The sequence below is a fragment of the Cydia splendana genome, chromosome 17 (genome assembly GCF_910591565.1).
Source record: "Cydia splendana chromosome 17, ilCydSple1.2, whole genome shotgun sequence".
NCBI lineage: Eukaryota > Metazoa > Arthropoda > Insecta > Lepidoptera > Tortricidae > Cydia > Cydia splendana.
This window is the reverse complement of record NC_085976.1, coordinates 289,985-309,323: the sequence shown is the minus strand read 5'-3', so window position 1 is coordinate 309,323 and position 19,339 is coordinate 289,985. Positions and strand designations below refer to the sequence as shown.

The window sequence follows — 19,339 nt, the reverse complement described above, 5'->3', positions numbered from 1 at the left end:
TGAATGTTACTTTCACTAACTACATACCTACCTAGTTAGTTCCACAGAAAGCACAGACTATCTATTCTGCTCAGGTTAATTTTCCATTGAACAATTACCTACATAGATAAGATATAACCAAATTGTAACCTGCTCCTGTCTGCTCATTTCTTAGAATTCCCAATGCCTATAAAAACAAGTGCTGGCATGGATATTTCTGACTCACCACAGATCAAAACAACTAACATTTTACATACTTGCCTAGAAAATACTTAAAAATTTAAATTATAATGTTATCAGTTCACTAGTGGTGTTGACTATTTGATAATAAATTGTATGATTAGTTATTTAGGTTAGATTACTTGATATATCTTTAAACATAAATATGCCATGTTAAAAGGCCCTAATCTCCTTCGTACCTATATTAGTGAAGCAAAAATGCGTCAGTCAGTGTATTTTTTTTTATTTACCCTGGATGGCATTTGCGAAGATAAAGTGTGGTAATGTCATCATGAATTTCAAATTTCTATGAAAATATGTTTATAATGACACTCCCTTACTTTTAGTTCTATTCAAGTCTGTGCAGTTAGCTTACTTAGGCAAACTAATCATATTGTACCTATAAAAAAACAACCTTATGCATGTGTTATAGTATAGTGCACCAAGTTGTAAACATATCTAACACCTATGCCTAGTGGTCACCTTGTCCCCATTTCACAAACCTCTTCATTCATTACAACTGAATTTGTCAAGATTTTACTGTAATCAACCTGTTCCGGTGACATGTTCAATAATTATGTTAACTTTATTTTATATATTGCTTGTAAGGCAGGTTACAATGGACATTTGGACAACCATTTCAGAATGTGTACTATGTACATATAAATAAAGAAATTGAAAGTGACCAAAAGCAGCACACATGTTGCATTGTTTTTCAACATGTTCAGGCGTTTTGTTCTTAAAATAGCACTCTCAGAGTTATTGCCATCTCAACTTCCTACCTAGCCATGTGGTTCCTTTTATCATTGAGGTACTATGTAGTATGTAATAAATCATTAGTAATTGATACTCATTAATTACTTAGGGATTATGGTATTTATTTACAACATTAACTTTGTTACTAATACCAGTTCTTAGATTAAAATGAGGTGTATGATTTTTTGGCATTTTTATATGCTGTGTAAGATAAACCATTAAAACAATCTGTTCAGAGTTCTACAAAACTTGAGGAAGAGCTTAATTTAAGTGGACAACCATCCAACATCCTCTTAAATTAAGTGGTTGCTTTTCCATACAGAATTACAGATATAGTCCCCATTTTCCTCTCTAGTCCAGATAGTAACATTATAGAAAATACTTTAACACAATATTGTGTATATTTGCCACAGCCCTTTGTTTGATATTTTTAGATTTTGTAATTATTATAAGATTGATTAATTAAGGAACTTCTAAATATTTGTATGAAATTTGTTTTTTACTCCTCTTTTGATAATAAATAATCGAAAAAAGTCGAAGAAAGCTATGTTTGTATGGAGAAGCGATCATCCACCATCCCCTTAACCTTGTTACTTACTGTTCTTGAAGTTATAACTGGCCCCTGTTAACTAACTATCACCAACTTGTTTAGTGTGTGTGTTAGTATTTTTTTAGTTTATTTGTAGTTAGCTAATTTGTACTGTAAGTCAAAGACTAGTCCATTATCAATGTTATCAGTTCAACCAATCTAAAACATACATAGTTCATCCTAAGACTTGATTATTTAACTCAACTTATATAAAGTTTAATTCAGTTTGGTCAAAAAGCATGCCTTAATATTTTCAAGTATCTAAAATAACAATGCTTGTCAGGCATTATAACCTGACAACAGAAATCTAAGGAACTCGCAAATAATGATCAAAATGTTACCTTTTGGTACAGTCAAGTGTAAAAATTTGTCATAAATATGTCCCATAGATCTTATGTTATGTCAGCAAATTAAGAACTATATATGGGACATATTTTTAAGTAAGGTGTCTACATCCATATTTTTACACTTGACTGTATAGTTCGTTTTTTTAGCATTAGAAATAAGGTAAACAATCTTAAAACACATTTTAAAAATAAGTTACGGCAAATATGTAACATTTATGAATCTAATACGATCATTTATATTCTTCTGCTTTCATAAGTAATAGTTACTGATTTTTAAAAAGCGTTTTTCAATTAAAAGACATGTCAAGATCGCTTACCTTCTTTCAAGTTCTTTCTAATGCTAAAAAAACGAACTATTGGAACGGCCAAGATGTTCAACTGTTCATAAATATCTGAACAAAGCCTCTATTATCAAGATGTTATAGGGCCTGCAGATATTTTTGAGCACCTTGGCCACTCCAATATATTTAATTGCGACCGTACTTCTCAAGACAATAAAATTAAAAGATAACATTCTCCATGACACTGAAAACACTTTAAATTTTCATATGCATTGACACAAATAAAAACTCGAATTATTGTAATGCTTGCTTCCATAGGGCACTTGTTTTTACAGTTAAGGCAGTGAGAACCTTAACCTGCTTCACAAAAGTCAAGGCTAGAGGAAGCGGTTTAATTTACCACCGCAATTAAGTACTAGTCTTAAAATGTTATCATCGTATCTTCAATATTTGACATGTCAATTATTTTGTACAGTCGCCATTAGATATATCGGAGCGGCCGAGGTGCTCACAAATATCGGAACACGCCTCTATTGTCAAGGCGTTAGAGTGCGTGTTCAGATATTGTGAACACTTTGGCCGCTCCGATATATCTGATGGCGACTACAGATCTGCATATTGATAACGTAGGCAGCTGCTAATTTTGTACGACGTAGCGCGCAAAAATATATGACTGGCGATGGAATAAATATTTTAATACCATGACAAATAAGTTGGCAATTTATTTTCTAGATATCGTAGAAAAAAATAAGGTTGTAGTGGAAAATATGGGTTCAGTCCTTAATATTTCTAGCCAGTGTCAGGACCTTAGTAGGAATTCAAAGTTATCCAATTCTGGTAATCCCCAGCGGGAAACCCTAATAATATGATGACCTCCAACATGATCTCAGTCTAACGGTAACATTTTGAACCTAACTATCTTTCTTCGGACTCTGCAATAAAATGTATACCCATACCAAAGTTGTAAAATTCGTCATTCGAATTTACGTACGGCCCCATACATTATGCGGTAACGTTACCACCAAACATATGGCGCAGTATAGCGCCATCTAGTTCAGCTATCAAATTCGGGGGTATAGATGTTTTCTTAGACTTCAATCCTCTATCGCCAATCAATAACTCTTTACCTGTTATACTGTACTAAAAATCTTACTTTCTTTAGAAATTATAAAGCGTGACCGCAAATACATATACCGATTTGGAATTAACAGATTGTACACGCTAAGAACTAATAAATAAAATACCTATATACCTATTATTAAAGCGTTCATATATAATAATTCAAATAAACGATTTACTGCTTCAAATAGGTACTATAAGTAAATGCTTAGCAGGTAAAAAGACGAGGTAAAATATTCATTCCCATTATGGTAGCTAAATTTAATCAACAAAATGACAGAATAAGGTAAAAATGCCGACGTTTGCAAGACAGCTGCCTATTTTGATAGCCGAGCATTGTATTATTTCGGGCAATTTAAACGGGGCTGGCGTGCTAATAGTTCTTGGCGCGTGAATAATAAAAGAGTTTGTTATAATTTTTGTTGATGTTGTTGTTGTTGAGTGAGTTGTGAGAGGCAATCCACAAGATGCTACCTCAATCAAATGCGTAAAGCTTGAGAACATACTGCCAATTTGTTAGGCAAGCCATGAATATACCCCGGGGTTCTGGGTGCGGGAATGTTTTACACTTGGCAAAAAACTGGTAAAAACTGTAAAACGGGAACTATTGATATATTTTATTGCGATTATAGAGGATGGTATAAAACATAAAGTAGGTACATGGTATTAGGTTATAGGGCATTCTAACTTTTGTAAGCACATTTGGAGCTTACTACTTACTTTTAAACTATTTTACAATAAACTGTTGCTGACGTAGCTGTTATCTCCTCAGAAAACTGTTCGTGGGCGGGCTATCATGGGAGACGTCGCAGGAGAACCTGCAGCGCTACTTCTCGCGCTACGGCGACGTGATCGACTGCGTGGTGATGAAGAACAGCGAGTCGGGCCGCTCCAGGGGCTTCGGCTTCGTCACCTTCGCGGAGCCGTCGCTGGTCAACGTGGTGCTGCAGAACGGGCCTCACCAGCTGGATGGAAGGTACGGATAACTTAACACTCAACAACATCGGGGTATAGCGACTGTGTAATGAAGAACAGCGAGTCGGGCCGCTCCAGGGGCTTCGGCTTCGTCACCTTCGCGGAGCCGTCGCTCGTGAACGTGGTGCTGCAGCACGGGCCGCACCAGCTGGATGGAAGGTACGGATAACTTAACACTCTACAACATCGGGGTATAGCGACTGTGTAATGAAGAACAGCGAGTCGGGCCGCTCCAGGGGCTTCGGCTTCGTCACCTTCGCGGAGCCGTCGCTGGTTAACGTGGTGCTGCAGAACGGGCCGCACCAGCTGGATAAATAATAAATAAATGTTATATGACAATTCTGAGAGTTGATATAAATAAAATAACAACTGGAACATTTTTTTTTGCTGATCTAGCCGGTAATGAGATGCTTTATTTTTAGGATTCCGTACCTCAAAAGGAAAAAACGGAACCCTTATAGGATCTCGTGCGTATGTGTCTGTCGGTCCGTCCATTTGGTCTACCGACCATTCCCCGAAACTAAAATTAAAAAAAAAAAAAAAAAATGTCTTTACCTATAGATGACACTCGCACTTGGCCGGTCTTTCTAAAATAAGTTCTGGTCCGATCCATTTGGTACGAATCCCTTTAGGACCATCAAACGAGCAAAAACAAAAAAAAACGTAGCTGGGTGGATTTCAAAATCCAGCGAAAACTTATGTTTCGGTCTTTATAAAAAAAACTAGTAGGTTGTGCGAGTTGCAACTTTTTTATATGTTTTTAAGAACTATTATCTTAATATTCCTTCAATTACCATCTCCAATAACTTAATAGTTTTTTTTATATAAAATGTTTTGTGTCTAAAATCATCACCGTCGACCGGAAAAATCTGAACCTTTTTGTTTGCAGTGAAAATTATAGCATACCTATCGTACGATTGCGATTTTTCTTTTACTTATATCTTTTCCATGTTGTTGTTTAACACATGAAAAAATATGCAATAATTCCTTCACCGAGAAAGTACATTTAAAAATATTTAAAATGTTGTCACGAATATTCGTCAACACCGTCATGGTAATGTCAATGTGAGCTTATCTCCGTGTATGAACAACGAAATACCGCTAAAGGTCCTTGCCCTATTTTTCACTTTAATATAGAATGCCAAAAATGATTTCACTATAAAGTCACATCATTGAATCGTGAGAAATATTACGAACAAATTTGTAAAACGTAGTCTGTCACAACAGAGCATCATCACCGTTATGCTTTGGTTTAAAAAAGTTACAAATGATATATTAGACACAATTACTGAAATGAATGGCAAACTACAGTTTATTGTGTAGCATAGACATTAACTACTATTATTCGTATTCTAGAAATAAAAACAAGAAACTCTCAAATCGTCAACACCATACCCATCATCACCGGGAAAAAATGACGACCGGTGATGATTTCATGTGTATGGTGATGACGGTTCTCAGAAACTTTTCTAGTTATTTTGCTATAATTAATTATGAAATTAAGCTGTATGTTTGAAAAACGTTCTCTATGTCTTCTAACACTATATAAATGTCTACCTTATTAATGTAAAATAAATGTAGAAGAAGATATAACTATTTCTTTCACACTAGAGGATGCTTAGTTTTTAATTAACATTTTGACTGAAGTAGGCAAAATTTTAAGTCATTTAGAACTTAGAACATACAAATGTTTTTTTTTTTATAATCTAATAATGTAAATCGTGTAACTTAGAGTCTGTAATTGCATGTTAGTCGTGTTAAAACAAAGTATTTAAACAAGCAACATATATTAAGTTTTAAGCGACCATAGGCTACGGTACTGGCTCACTATCGTGATGGCTTTATGTTTTTTGATGATATTATATTAATTGATGTATATAATTACAGCAATTAATAATTATACCATTGGGTAGTCACCGGACCCAATACCTAACATTTTGTAACTTATGACATGCATTACAAGTAGGGGTCTTGCAACTTATATAACACTGATTATATATTAATGTTTAGCATTAAACAACATATATATGGCTTTAAATCATTATAGCTATTTTTAAAGTTAATTAATAAAACAACATAAATACAAACTTGTGCAATGAATCAAACTATCAAAAAAAAGTAATATATCATAAAAATTAAGCTCATTGGTAAGCCAATAATTTTATAATATGACATAAATACCAAGTTATGCAGTAGGTAAAAGAAGATGCGGGTTTAAACTGATAATAACTTACAATATTGTTAATATGATTTAACATTGAAAAAACCCAAAAAAATAAATGAATACATAAATTGCCTATTTCGGAACATAAATTATTTAAAATTATACAATAAAAATACTATATATAACATATTTATTTATATGAATAAAATGTATTTTTTATAATTTTCTAAAAATAATTTATGTAGCTAGTCTTATGTTCAAAAACATGTTATTTGTAATGTTTATTAAAGTTCTAGTCTTACAATTAAAAAAAGTTTTTGTTTTTTTAATACGTTTTTAATACATATGTAAATTAGTTCCCAAATCGTCATTACCGTACATGCAGTATCATTACCGTCTATAAAAGAGTCATTACCATACCATGGTTGTCATCACCATCTTGCGTTTTTATTTTCCGAAAACGATAACTTCAAATATAAGCCACAGATGATTGTATAAATACCATACATATCCTCAATATACAGCCCCCCATTACTTTACCCAGCTAGAAGCGTGTTAAATTAAACATTAAAAAAAAAAAATTGTATGGTGAAATTTTTTGTGATGAAATTCACCCAGCTATAAGACTTTTATGGTCAAAGGATCTTCGCTCGTGTGCCCATAAAAATGCTAAAATAACTGTCTTCTTTGAGTCACTTTAATTGTTTCTTTCTTTCAATATTTGGTATATGTCACAGGTATGTCAGCCTTAATAGTTGATGCCGCGGTAATTTATTCTGTGTCTGACTCATACTCGCAATATTCCATTGGTCGACTGAAAAACTAAACAAAATGGCGATGTTGAGATAACCTATAAATGTTTATTGACTCAGCTGTTATAACATAACAGAACTAGAGCGACTTCAAATTATTAATGAATAAAGCACGTTTTTGTGACTGCAAAATACTTCCTGTTTATTGTTAAAATTCTTTTTTACAATGACTCAGTAGCGAGCGTTAAAATTATCAACCATACAAACATATCGAAATATGCTCAATTTAATTTTCTTTAAATAGACACATACTTTTACTTTTTATGGTACTAAAATCGTTCCTCACTAAAATATTTTAATACATTAAGAACCTAAGCATGTTATTTTTACCTTCAGTGATTAAAATAACTCCAGTGTCAACGTAAAATGTGACCTAATTCGAAAACTGGCGGAGTAAAAATAAACTATAGGCTTAGCTTAAATTATACGAACCAAAATGTCTTGATTACGACTGCAACATCATGTACAGTCGAGTTCACAATCATCTTAACAAGCGAACGTTCCAAAAATATATTTACACGACCATAATATTGTCATAGAGGCGTGTAAATATTTTTGCAACGTTGGCTTGTAAAGATGTTTGTTAACCAAAACTGTACAGTCTGCAATAGAAGCAGGTAAACGGGCGATGTGCTCAAAGCGATCTGAACACGCTCTTACTTTCTTAACAGTTGTTGATCTTACAATTTTCTCATATGAATTAATTTATTGATATATTTCTTGTTTATTTGTGATACTTGTTCTACGACTGAAAATGTCTAGGTTTTTTGATTTATAGTTATTTGAAGCATTGTTTTATAATGCACTTGTACAGTTACATCGTGGGATAATTCCACACTTGTATGAATTGTATGCCCACTGGGACGGGAATTACCAAAAAAGTATCAACTCACGTCGTACGTCGTGCAAAGTTAATTAGCTTGTTACTCTCAAAATGATTCCATTGTTGATAGTCTCAATTATTAAACCAGTAAATTCACCGGGGAATGCTCTGATTCTGAAGTAGGTTACATATTCATGACTACGGCAATCCCAATGGGTCGTCACACTTAAAAAGGGAGGGGGTTCTCTGAAAAAAGTAGGGGCATTCATGCTCAGGGTCATTGAGGGGCTTTAAAAGGTTTTAGTTGATGTTCAAGGTACGCAACTCACCATTTTGCAGATTTTACTTGGCCATTTTTTACACTTCCTCGCAATGAATTTCGCCTGTCAGTCCGCGGGCATTAATGTCGCAATGACCGTTAAATACCTACTTTTAGTGTTCCGTTATCAATAACGATGCTGTAAGTTTGGGTCGAATATGGCCATTTCGTAAAGATAATATGTCTCATTCCTCATGGAATGGAATTTGGTCATGTCTCGAAGTTTGAGAAATCCAGTCCGGGACAGTGCAGTGTATATTAGAATATGTGTCCCGAATTATCAAATTCCGGAAAAAAAACCGTTTTTATAAGATATCTTCAAGTCTGTCTTGAACTTTAACTCGCTCAGCTTGGTCTCGCCCGTCAACTAATCAAGCCGAGGTGGTCAAATGGTCAGCCAAAAATATCATTAAAAAAAAGTTCTATTATCTATTCTATTCTATCTATTGCTAATTGTACATTACATTCCCAACGCACGGACTATTGACTCGAGTTTACTAGTAACTAACTAGTAAGTAGCTATCAAATAATTTCCACTATCTCCTGGCTCCGACATCAGATTGTCATCATAATCAAATTATTGTATTGTTTTCTGAATTGCATTTGCAAAATTTATCGCCACTACTTTTAGAAGTACGAGGGGTGTTCAAAATATTCTCGGTATGAGAATGAAAACAAACAAGTACGAAAAGTTTGATATTTTTATTTTTCAATATACTCCCCCCCTATGTTCATACACTTAAGAGATCGATCAATTATTTTTTTTAATCCCTCATAAAAATATTTTTTATCTTTGGTGTAAAAATGCTCCTCCACTGCCGCCTTCAATGCTTCATCGTCAGAAAATTTATTTCCACGCAGATCCTTTTTAAGATTGGGGAACAAAAAGAAGTCGCTGGGGGCTAAGTCCGGGCTATACGGTGGGTGAGTAACAGTTTCAAACCCACATTCAACAATAGCTGCCTTGGCAATATGAGCAGTATGGACGGGGGCGTTATCATGCAGAAGCAGAACACCTTTGGTTAACTTTCCTCGCCTCTTTTCTTTGATTGCATCCTTTAACTGACGTAGAATATTAGCGTAGTACTGTCCTGTGATACTGACACCTTTTTCTTTATAGTCGATTAGTAATACTCCTTCACAATCCCAAAATATCGTGGCCATGACCTTGCCAGCTGAAGGCATGACCTTGAATTTCTTGGGATGAGCTGAACCCTTAATGTGCCACTGCATGGACTCTTGTTTACTCTCTGGGTCATAATGATGAACCCAGGTTTCATCTCCAGTAACTATTCTTTGCAGCACCTCATCAGGATTTTCACCGCACAGGTCAATAAAATCGGAACAAGCAACACGCATGTCTTTTTGAAGCCGAGTCAGCATTCGCGGAACCCATCTTGCACTTACTTTTGACATATTAAGATGGTCATGGATAATATCATGTACGGTACCAATAGAGAGATTGGTTACTTGAGCTATAGATTTTACTTTCACTCGACCATCTTCTAATATAAGTTTTTCCACTTTATCTATATTTTCTTGTGAAGTAGCTACTACAGGCCGGCCAGGTCTAGGGTCATCTTCAATACTCTCCCTTCCACGTTTAAACTCGCTTGACCACTTTTGAATGGTAGATAAAGAAGGAGCAGACTCGCGGTAAACACAATCCATTTCCTCTTTTATGGTTTTTTGATTTTTACCCTGTTTTGTCAAGAATTTTATGACGCATCGATGTTCTAATTTTGTTAACATTGTCAATTCGCACATGATGTCCGTGTTTGTTCAGCAATTGCAGAAAAACAAAAGAACATCTCGGTTCGAATTATACTTTTTTTTAATGTCAACGAATAAACCTTAGCGGCCAGTAACGAAAGAAATTTTAGAAGAGGTTGTAAGATATCAATACCGAGAATATTTTGAACGCCCCTCGTAGGTTAGTTCGTTATTTAGTTACAGTTATGAAATAATTCACTAACGCCTTCACAATTGAAATACGTGTATGATACTTAGATATTTGTAAGCTCCTTAGCCGCTCTGATATGTCTTTAAAGACTACGTGAACGCGACCTACTTTTATTTTCAAAGATCACGGGGAAAGGTGAAAGTCTATGCGTTGCTTTTTTCAGTTAACAAAGTATAGGTGTAATGTGGAATGCATTGGCAATCTGATAAAGGCGCGCCAAAACATACCTAACTCATGTTATAACTTTAACTGACTTCGAAGCTTTTATGTTCCTTGATGTCTTGTTGGATCGATTTGGGAAATTGTAATATTGTTTGTAAGTATATACGTAAATACTCTAAATTTTGCATCAAATTACTTTGCACTCAATGCACTGATTACAAACTGCTAAGCTGACGAAGTGTTTTACTGATTTCAATACAACTTTACTGTTAGAAGAGCGTGTGCGGAGTACCTACAATGTAATAGTTTCACGCTTAGGCCTGACAATTGATTCCTAACGGTGGGAGTGTTATCGCTTCTTATCTTTCCGGTGATAATTCGAGTCGTGTCTACTTTATTTGGCCACGCTTGGACGGATTTCTGATGCGGAAACATTCCTAAGTGATTTTTTCGTTTTAGTCATTGAAATTACACAGATGCTTGGTTATTTTCCTGACCTAATGTTAGAATCAAATATTTTATCTGAAGATAAGTGAGATAACTATAAATCAAATATTTTAAAACAAAATCATACGTTTTCCTTCAATTATAGATAAGAATAGTACGATCGTAGTTATGAGCACGATAGTCAATCAAGTTATCTTCCACACAAAACTAGATCTAAATCAGTTCTAATTCTAACCATCCATTTTGTAGCATGATTTCACAGACACAAGACACAGACAAGACATATACACAGGTGACAACACTTTAGTTTGCCGCTGAGACTAAAACACAATCTTTGATGTTACTCCTGAAATGTTAATCAAGTTATAGCCTGTGACGTCGCTGCATAGCCTTAAACTATTCATTATGCAATGCAATTAAGAAAGCATTGTTGCTGGCTTGATGGAGGTCATAGGAATATCAATGAGTTTGTATCAATACACAATAAATATGTTTTGGGGCCTTCGGAGCTATCGTTTCCGAATATATTCCCTTCACCTAAAAACGTGAAACCTTCAAGTTAACGTCAAAGTGGGTAAGTGTGACTGCGGGATAAGTGTAAATGGCCTTCATACCAGGACATGTTTAGGTTTCCACTTGATTAGTGTTTAATGTGAGTTCATACATTTGCCAATAAAAGCAAGTAGCAAGTGTATGAACTCACAGCCAACTTATCCCAACTCCAGCCACACTTACCCGTATTGGTGTTACCTATTTTCAAAGAGATCTAACGGTGTTACACTTTGACGATGATTATGTTCACCAGACCAGACCACACTCACTAATAAATAATAATAATAAATATTAGGGGACATCTTACACAGATCAACCTAGCCCCAAACTAAGCAAAGCTTGTACTATGGGTGCTAGGCGACGATATACATACTTATATAGATAAATACATACTTATATACATAGAAAACAGCCATGACTCAGGAACAAATATTAGTGTTCATCACACAAATAAATGCCCTTACTGGGATTCGAACCCAGGACCATCGGCTTCGCAGGCAGGGTCACTATCCACTAGACCAGACCGGTCGTCAAACACAACACAACAGGCGGGCTGTCGATCGCTTGTTGCTGTCATTCAGCCCAATTCCTTAGAGTTGGAACTGCAGGTTACTGTCCCGGCGGCATTTCCACGCTATATTGCCTAGCTCTTGCATAACAGACCAAAGACATGTTTTTAGGCTCGACGGCCTTTAGTTCGCTCTCATCTAATTTATCTCCGCCGAATGCATTATATTGCGTATTTCGCGTAACTACATAATCTGAGGCTGCTCTTACCTACTTTCAAAAGAACATTGTAGCAAGTCTGAGTTATTAGTTTTTGGTTTCCAGTTCTGTGAATAATATGTCCTTCAACCAAATACTTACACGTAAATGTTTTTTTTCCACTAGGACCATCGACCCGAAGCCGTGCAACCCTCGTACCCTGCAGAAGCCGAAGCGCGGCGGCGGCTACCCGAAGGTGTTCCTCGGCGGTCTGCCCTCCAACATCACGGAGACCGACCTGCGCGTGTTCTTCGGCCGCTACGGCAAGGTCATGGAGGTCGTCATCATGTACGACCAGGAGAAGAAGAAGTCCAGAGGTATGTGCACCAGTGCGGTTGTCAAGGTGTTTCTCGCCTGCTCTCCAACGTCACGGAGACCGACCTGCGCGTGTTCTTCGGCCGCTACGGCAAGGTCATGGAGGTCGTCACCATTTACGACCAGGAGAAGCAGTCCAGAGGTATGTGCACCAGTGAGATTACAGGGTGTTCCTTGCCTGCCCTCCAACCTCACGGAGACCGACCTGCGCGTGTTCTTCGGCCGCTACGGCAAGGTCATGGAAGTCGTCATCATGTCCGACCAGGAGAAGAAGAAGTCCAGAGGTATGTGCACCAGTGCGGTTGTCAAGGTGTTTCTCGCCTGCTCTCCAACGTCACGGAGACCGACCTGCGCGTGTTCTTCGGCCGCTACGGCATGGTCATGGAGGTCGTCACCATGTACGACCAGGAGAAGAAGTCCAGAGGTATGTGCACCACCAGTGAGATTACAGGGTGTTCCTTGCCTGCCCTCCAACGTCACGGAGACCGACCTGAGCGTGTTCTTCGGTCGCTACCGGTAATAATGCTGGCAATAACCTGTTACCAACTTCTCGACGTATTTGAGAACAGTATTACAAATCTTAGACAAACTGGACAGGGAACGCCATGACAAGTCGTTCTTCGTGAAAAATCTTAATGAATAAAGGTATTAAAAATCCACATCCAGGCAGTGCCCTCGGTAACATTCGCCGTCGGTACGTTCAGATGTTTGTGGGACAGCATCACGCAAGTTGCATATGCTTTATGTTCCTATGAGCTTTAAAGTCTAAAATGTTTGCGACATATAAACAGAAATAAAAACCGATATTTTTACCCCGGCCCAAAGGGGGATAAAAATAGTTTAATATTTTGAATTGTTACAGGCTTCGGATTCCTGTCGTTTGAGGAGGAGATGTCCGTTGAGAGGGTCACCCAGGAGCACTTCATCAACCTCAACGGAAAACAGGTAATACCATGTTTTTATAAACTGAAATACATGTCGTACACTACAGAAAATGTAACCACAAGTCCACCAGTGGTGGAGGCCGGAATCGAACAGGCGCGGCGTCTTCAGCTTACGCGGCTAACGGCCTGAGTCCTGATCACTAGACCACCCAGCAAACAAATGAAAAAAAAATACTTAAAATATTATGATTTGTTCCCTAGTTGGTACATGTTTTTAGTACACTTACAATGTTATATTTTATTAGATGAAATATTGCTTGCACCAGTTTTTAGGAATTTCCAACCATATCTAAGTATGTAATTTAAATTTCGAATGATGGTATGTTATTATACAGGGTGTTTGGTACATCGTTTGCCAAATTAAAACGGCAGATAGGTTGAGTTATTTGCTATCTTCTCATGCCTAAAAAAAAAGGGCCATTATTTTTTTTACTACTGCACAAGTAAACATTTGAAATTTACGAAAAACTGGCATAGAGCTGAAAAAAACGTCCTCAAAATAAAAAAATTCTAGGCCTGAGAAGATAGCAAATGACTCAACCTATGTACCGTTTTAATTTGGCAAACGATGTACCAAACACTCTGTATAAATAAATAAATAGTATATAAGATATATATAATATATCATATATAATAATATAAGAAGAGCATAGTCTGCAATAAAACCATTGAAAATAATAATTTAGATAAAAAATCAGTGTTATACTTGGCAAAGAAAAACTAGCCGCACGATAATCTCGGCGCTCTTAAAACTTTTGCTATTAGCTTAGGAGTTGCTGTGCGTTTAATTTTCCAAGCCTGAAGTTTCAAACGGTTATTACTGTAAGCGTGTGCGCTTGTTGGAGTTTAAAATGTGTATAGGCAAATCAAATCAATATTTTTTTTCTTATTGCGTTTAAAGCGATGCTTGTTAAACGCAATAAGAAATAGGAGAGGTATGATGTTAGGACACCTTATACGGCATGATAACTTTTTCCTAAACATCCTGGAAGGCAGGATTGAAAAGACAAGAGAAGAAGGGAGACCTAGAATCACTTATCTCAGTCAAATAAAAAATAATGCGTCGTATGTGGAAATTAAAAGACTGGCACAAGAAAGAAATGATTGGCGATTACTCCACCGACAAGAGCAAAGCTCTTAAGTTATGATGATGATGATAGGCAAATCAAAATAGCACCTCTTGTTAAAGATAGTTTCACATGTTACAGTTAGGCTCACTAAATCTTAGTAATTAAGAGTGATGAAAACCGGTCATTTTGTATGATGATATATATGAAAGTTAATCTGTTTTCATTGTGGTTGTTAAATGTAATAAATAAAAACACTAAACATTAGAAAGATACATTGATCTATATGCGCTCAAGTAACAAGTACAAACTTATAAATATTGAATTACTTATTGTTTTTAATATTGTTTTGTGTATACCTAACTCCTTTTTAAGAACAATTCATATTTCATTTAGATAAATGTTGGATTGTCGTTTTCTGACACAAAAAACGCATTAAATTCATATGCAAGTAAAATAATTGGTACCCAATGTTTATTTGCACACGCTAGAAATAAACATTCATAGTTATTTTCAATTGTAGAAATAAATGATAAGGAAATATTAGTATGACTGCAGTAATCGTGCGATTCGTTACCTGACTCCAAATTGTTGTCTAGCTAGACGCTAATATATGCTAGCTTTCTCTCGCATTACAATTTAATTACTTCAGTTAATGGTGTTTGCACAATCTTCGTGTTCATGTCAAAATACATAATACCATTTGCTAAGTTTGTGTCTTAAGAGTCCTTACTCCTACAGACGAGCGTATTTTGCAAAATGCTTCCTTTTTCATTTAAGATTACGACGTAACTATTAGTATTTATTCAAAAACTGATAACGTACTTAAATAATCATTTCTTAAACTAGGGGCTGAAAACGTTCAAATTTTCATTTTCTCTTTTTGAACCTAAAATAAATGAGTTTTCTTAGGAGTCTTTTTCAAATTTTGCAGTGAGAAGGGTCGTTTCGGTTCTCAATTTTGCAGTAAACAAGAATCATTTGGTACATGAATGATTACAATTCAACTCACCATATCTTGTACGAGGGGCTGACATGCTTGAAAATCGAAGATTCATTTTAAAAAATTGATAAAAAACCTTCCGAGTTTTCTTCATTTTTTTGGTGAAAACAGGGTTACATTACATTTTTTTATCGCAAATTGGACTTATATTTTGCCCCAAAAATAATATTTTATCAAATTGTAACTTTATGTCTACTCATAAAAAAAAAATCATAACTATAGGACCTACCTAGCCGTAAATCTATATTTTTTTAAAGACGTATAAATCACGCTGCACCGACACCGCGCGCTCAGTCTCCGCCGAGTGCGCTTAGGGGACGGACCTGTGCTCGACCGTCAGGCGTTCGTTGCTTTCGTAACCATCGAGAGAGTTCCGAGAAGTGCTGTATACTATGATTAGAAAATCTTGATCCAAGGGTGTACATTTTTTACACCATATTTAATTTTAACAACCGACTCTCGCTTATGTGATAGATTTTCAGTGTTACTTGAATTCTGGTTAGGGTTTGCATTTTTATTATACCCGGACGACCTGGATGATGTCCAGGTTCTCATGATGGAGTCAGGAATGGTCACCGAACTCCTAATCTACTCATCATAACTCCATCGTGTTTGGGCTCAATAGATTTTCCTTGACGAACACCATCGATCTAGATGAGGTCCAGGTTCTCATGATGGAGTCAGGAGTTGGTCACCAGAACTCCTAATCTACTCATTAACACTCCATCGTGTTTGGGTTCAAATGATTTGCCCTGACGAGCACCATCTATCTAGATAAGGTCCAGGGTCATGAGACCCTTCTGGTGACCAACTTCTGACTCCATCATGAGATGGTCACCAGAAGTCCTAATTTACTCATCATAAGTCCATCGTGTTTGGGCTCAATCGATTTGCCTCGACGAGCACCATCTATCTAGATGAGGTCCAGGGTCATGAGACCCTTCTGGTGACCAACTCCTGACTCCATCATGAGACGGTCACCAGATGTTCTAATCTACTCATAATAACTCCATCGTGTTTGGGCTCAATAGATTTGCCCCGACGAGCACCATCGATCTAGATGAAGTCCAGGTTCTCATGATGGAGTCAGTAATGGTCACCGAACTCCTAATCTACTCATCATAACTCCATCCTGTTTGGGCTCAATAGATTTTCCTTGACGAACACCATCGATCTAGATGAGGTCCAGGTTCTCATGATGGAGTCAGGAGTTGGTCACCAGAACTCCTAATCTACTCATTATCACTCCATCGTGTTTGGGCTCAATCGATTTGCCTCGACGAGCACCATCTATCTAGATGAGGTCCAGGGTCATGAGACCCTTCTGGTGACCAGCTCCTGACTCCATCATGAGATGGTCACCAGATGTTCTAATCTACTCATCATAACTCCATCGTGTTTGGGCTCAATAGATTTGCCCCGACGAGCACCATTGATCTAGATGAAGTCCAGGTTCTCATGATGGAGTCAGGAGTTGGTCACCAGAAATCCTAATCTACTCATTATCACTCTATCGTGATTGGGCTCATTAGATTTGCCCTGACGAGCACCATCTATCTAGATGAGGTCCAGAGTCATGAGACTCTTCTGGTGACCAACTCCTGACTCCATTACGAGATGGGGTCAGGAGTTGGTCCCCAGAAGTCCTAATCTATTCATCATAACTCCATCGTGTTTGGGATCAATAGATTTGCCCCGACAAGCACCATCGATCTAGAATCTAGATGAAGTCCAGGTTTTCATGATGGAGTCAGGAGTTGGTCACCAGAACTCCTAATCTACTCATCATAACTCCATCGTGTTTGGGCTCAATAGATTTTCCTTGACGAGCACTATCGATCTAGATGCGGTTGATAGATTATTAATATTATTTTATTTTACATACATACTTACAAATAAAGCTTCATTTGCTTCCCACAAGGATCAAGTAAACCTTATAAATCAACTTCGTTCTAAATAAAAACCGGCCAAGTGCGAGTCGGACTGAATCCGTACCATTATCTATAAAAACGGTCACCCATCCAAGTACTGACCCCGCCCGAGCCCGACGTTGCTTAACTTCTATCAAAAATCACGTTTACAACAGTATGGGAGCCCCACTTAAATCTTTATTTTATTCTGTTTTAGTATTTGTTGTTATAGCGGCAACAGAAATACATCATCTGTGAAAATTTCAACTGTCTAGCTATCTCGATTCGTGAGATACAGCCTGGGGATTGACGGACGGACGGACGGACGGACAGCGGAGTCTTAGTAATAGGGTCCCGTTTTACCCTTTGGGTACGGAACCCTAAAAACGGAGATACTTCTGTTTTAGACATAAAATCGAACTTCAGAGAGTTCAGTAGTTGTTACTTGCAGGTACTCTCGAATTTATTGTCATTATACAGGGTGGCCATAAAATAAGTGCTTTTCCGCTGCTGGCAAGAAAATGGTTGCTGGAAAAAAAATTACCCTCCCATAGAAAATGGACTAGACAAAATGTATGAAACAGCCAAATTTTTTTTTCGCGATTTCGGGGTTGGTCCCATCGCGGTTCGCGGTTGCTTAGTTCAGTATAATCCCTAAACCTCCCTGGCAACGGGAATGCACTTATTTTTGGCCACCCTGTATATATTATTATTTAATATAACCTTATCTTTAAAACATTTAATTATTCAACTTCCTTGGTGAACTGACTTGAATAAGTTACTTGACTTCGTGAATGAACTTGTCACAATAATTCCATGACATACAGAGGTAAACAATCATTATTTTTTACTCGTCGTTGGTTATATATTATCTCATCACATATACTCTATTGACTACTACCATGCTTATAAAATAAAATACAGAGTGCCAATATAACGTTAAAATAAATTTACTTGCAAATTAAATTGAAAAGTATCAAAATTATTCTTGTCTGCGTTGAAACGCGCTTAGCTTTGCCGGCGCTCGCGTACCGAGCGCTAACGCCATCTATCGAGTGTTATTTCGCAAAATCGGTGAACGCTCTAAGGAATAAGGGCTCTTAACATTATTTGTGATATTTTCTGACAAAAGGAACCATTTTTAGGCTGAAAATGGCCATGATTTCTATTGATTATCAGAATAAGAAAGAGTTATTTGACATTTACACGCGTGTATCTGCAAGGATTCAATACTTTACTTTCATGGTTCAGCTCCTTCCCATACATAATAAAAAACAAAATGCCTCTGAATCACACAACACAACATAAGACTGCTTACATTCTATTCTGAATACCTCTTTAACTGTGTGCCTTATTTAATACCGAAAGTTAATTTGCTATAGCGAATTAACTATACCTATTATGTTTTTGTCGAATAACCAAACGGACATGTGTACCCAATCGGAACCGCTTATTAATCACAGTGTACCTGTTATTATTAATTGCTTTTACATCACATGCCGAAACTATCATTATATAGAAACGCGCAGTAAGCAATTACTACTTGCTTACTGTGATATATACTTAAATATTGAAAATTTGAAAAAAAATCTCAATTGTTGAGTAGGAATTTGTGTTTAATGGTTGAAAATTTTCACACTAGATTTGTGAAAATATGGCAAGCTTCATTGAAAACACATTTGTCGAAGTACAGTCAACGTCAAATATATCTTAACACTTTTCGTCTTGTTGCAAAGGAGTAACGTGCAAAAGTGTAAACATATCTTTGACGTCGATTGTACATTACAAAGAAAGTTTTTTTTTATAGAAGAGAAGAAATTTCACCCTT

The 19,339-nt window shown here is 36.6% G+C and overlaps 1 protein-coding gene across 4 annotated transcripts in view; it reads left to right on the top strand.

The window, feature by feature from the left end:
• The window catches only part of LOC134798609 (heterogeneous nuclear ribonucleoprotein 27C), a 53,268-nt gene that overhangs the window by 1,049 nt on the left and 32,880 nt on the right, over positions 1-19,339 (top strand). For all 4 annotated transcript variants that reach the window (XM_063770971.1, XM_063770975.1, XM_063770973.1 and 1 more), the window contains exons 2-4: positions 4,063-4,266; positions 12,399-12,589; positions 13,450-13,532. In XM_063770971.1, the coding sequence (XP_063627041.1) occupies positions 4,063-4,266; positions 12,399-12,589; positions 13,450-13,532 (478 nt within the window). The remainder of the gene's footprint in view (positions 1-4,062; positions 4,267-12,398; positions 12,590-13,449; positions 13,533-19,339) is intronic.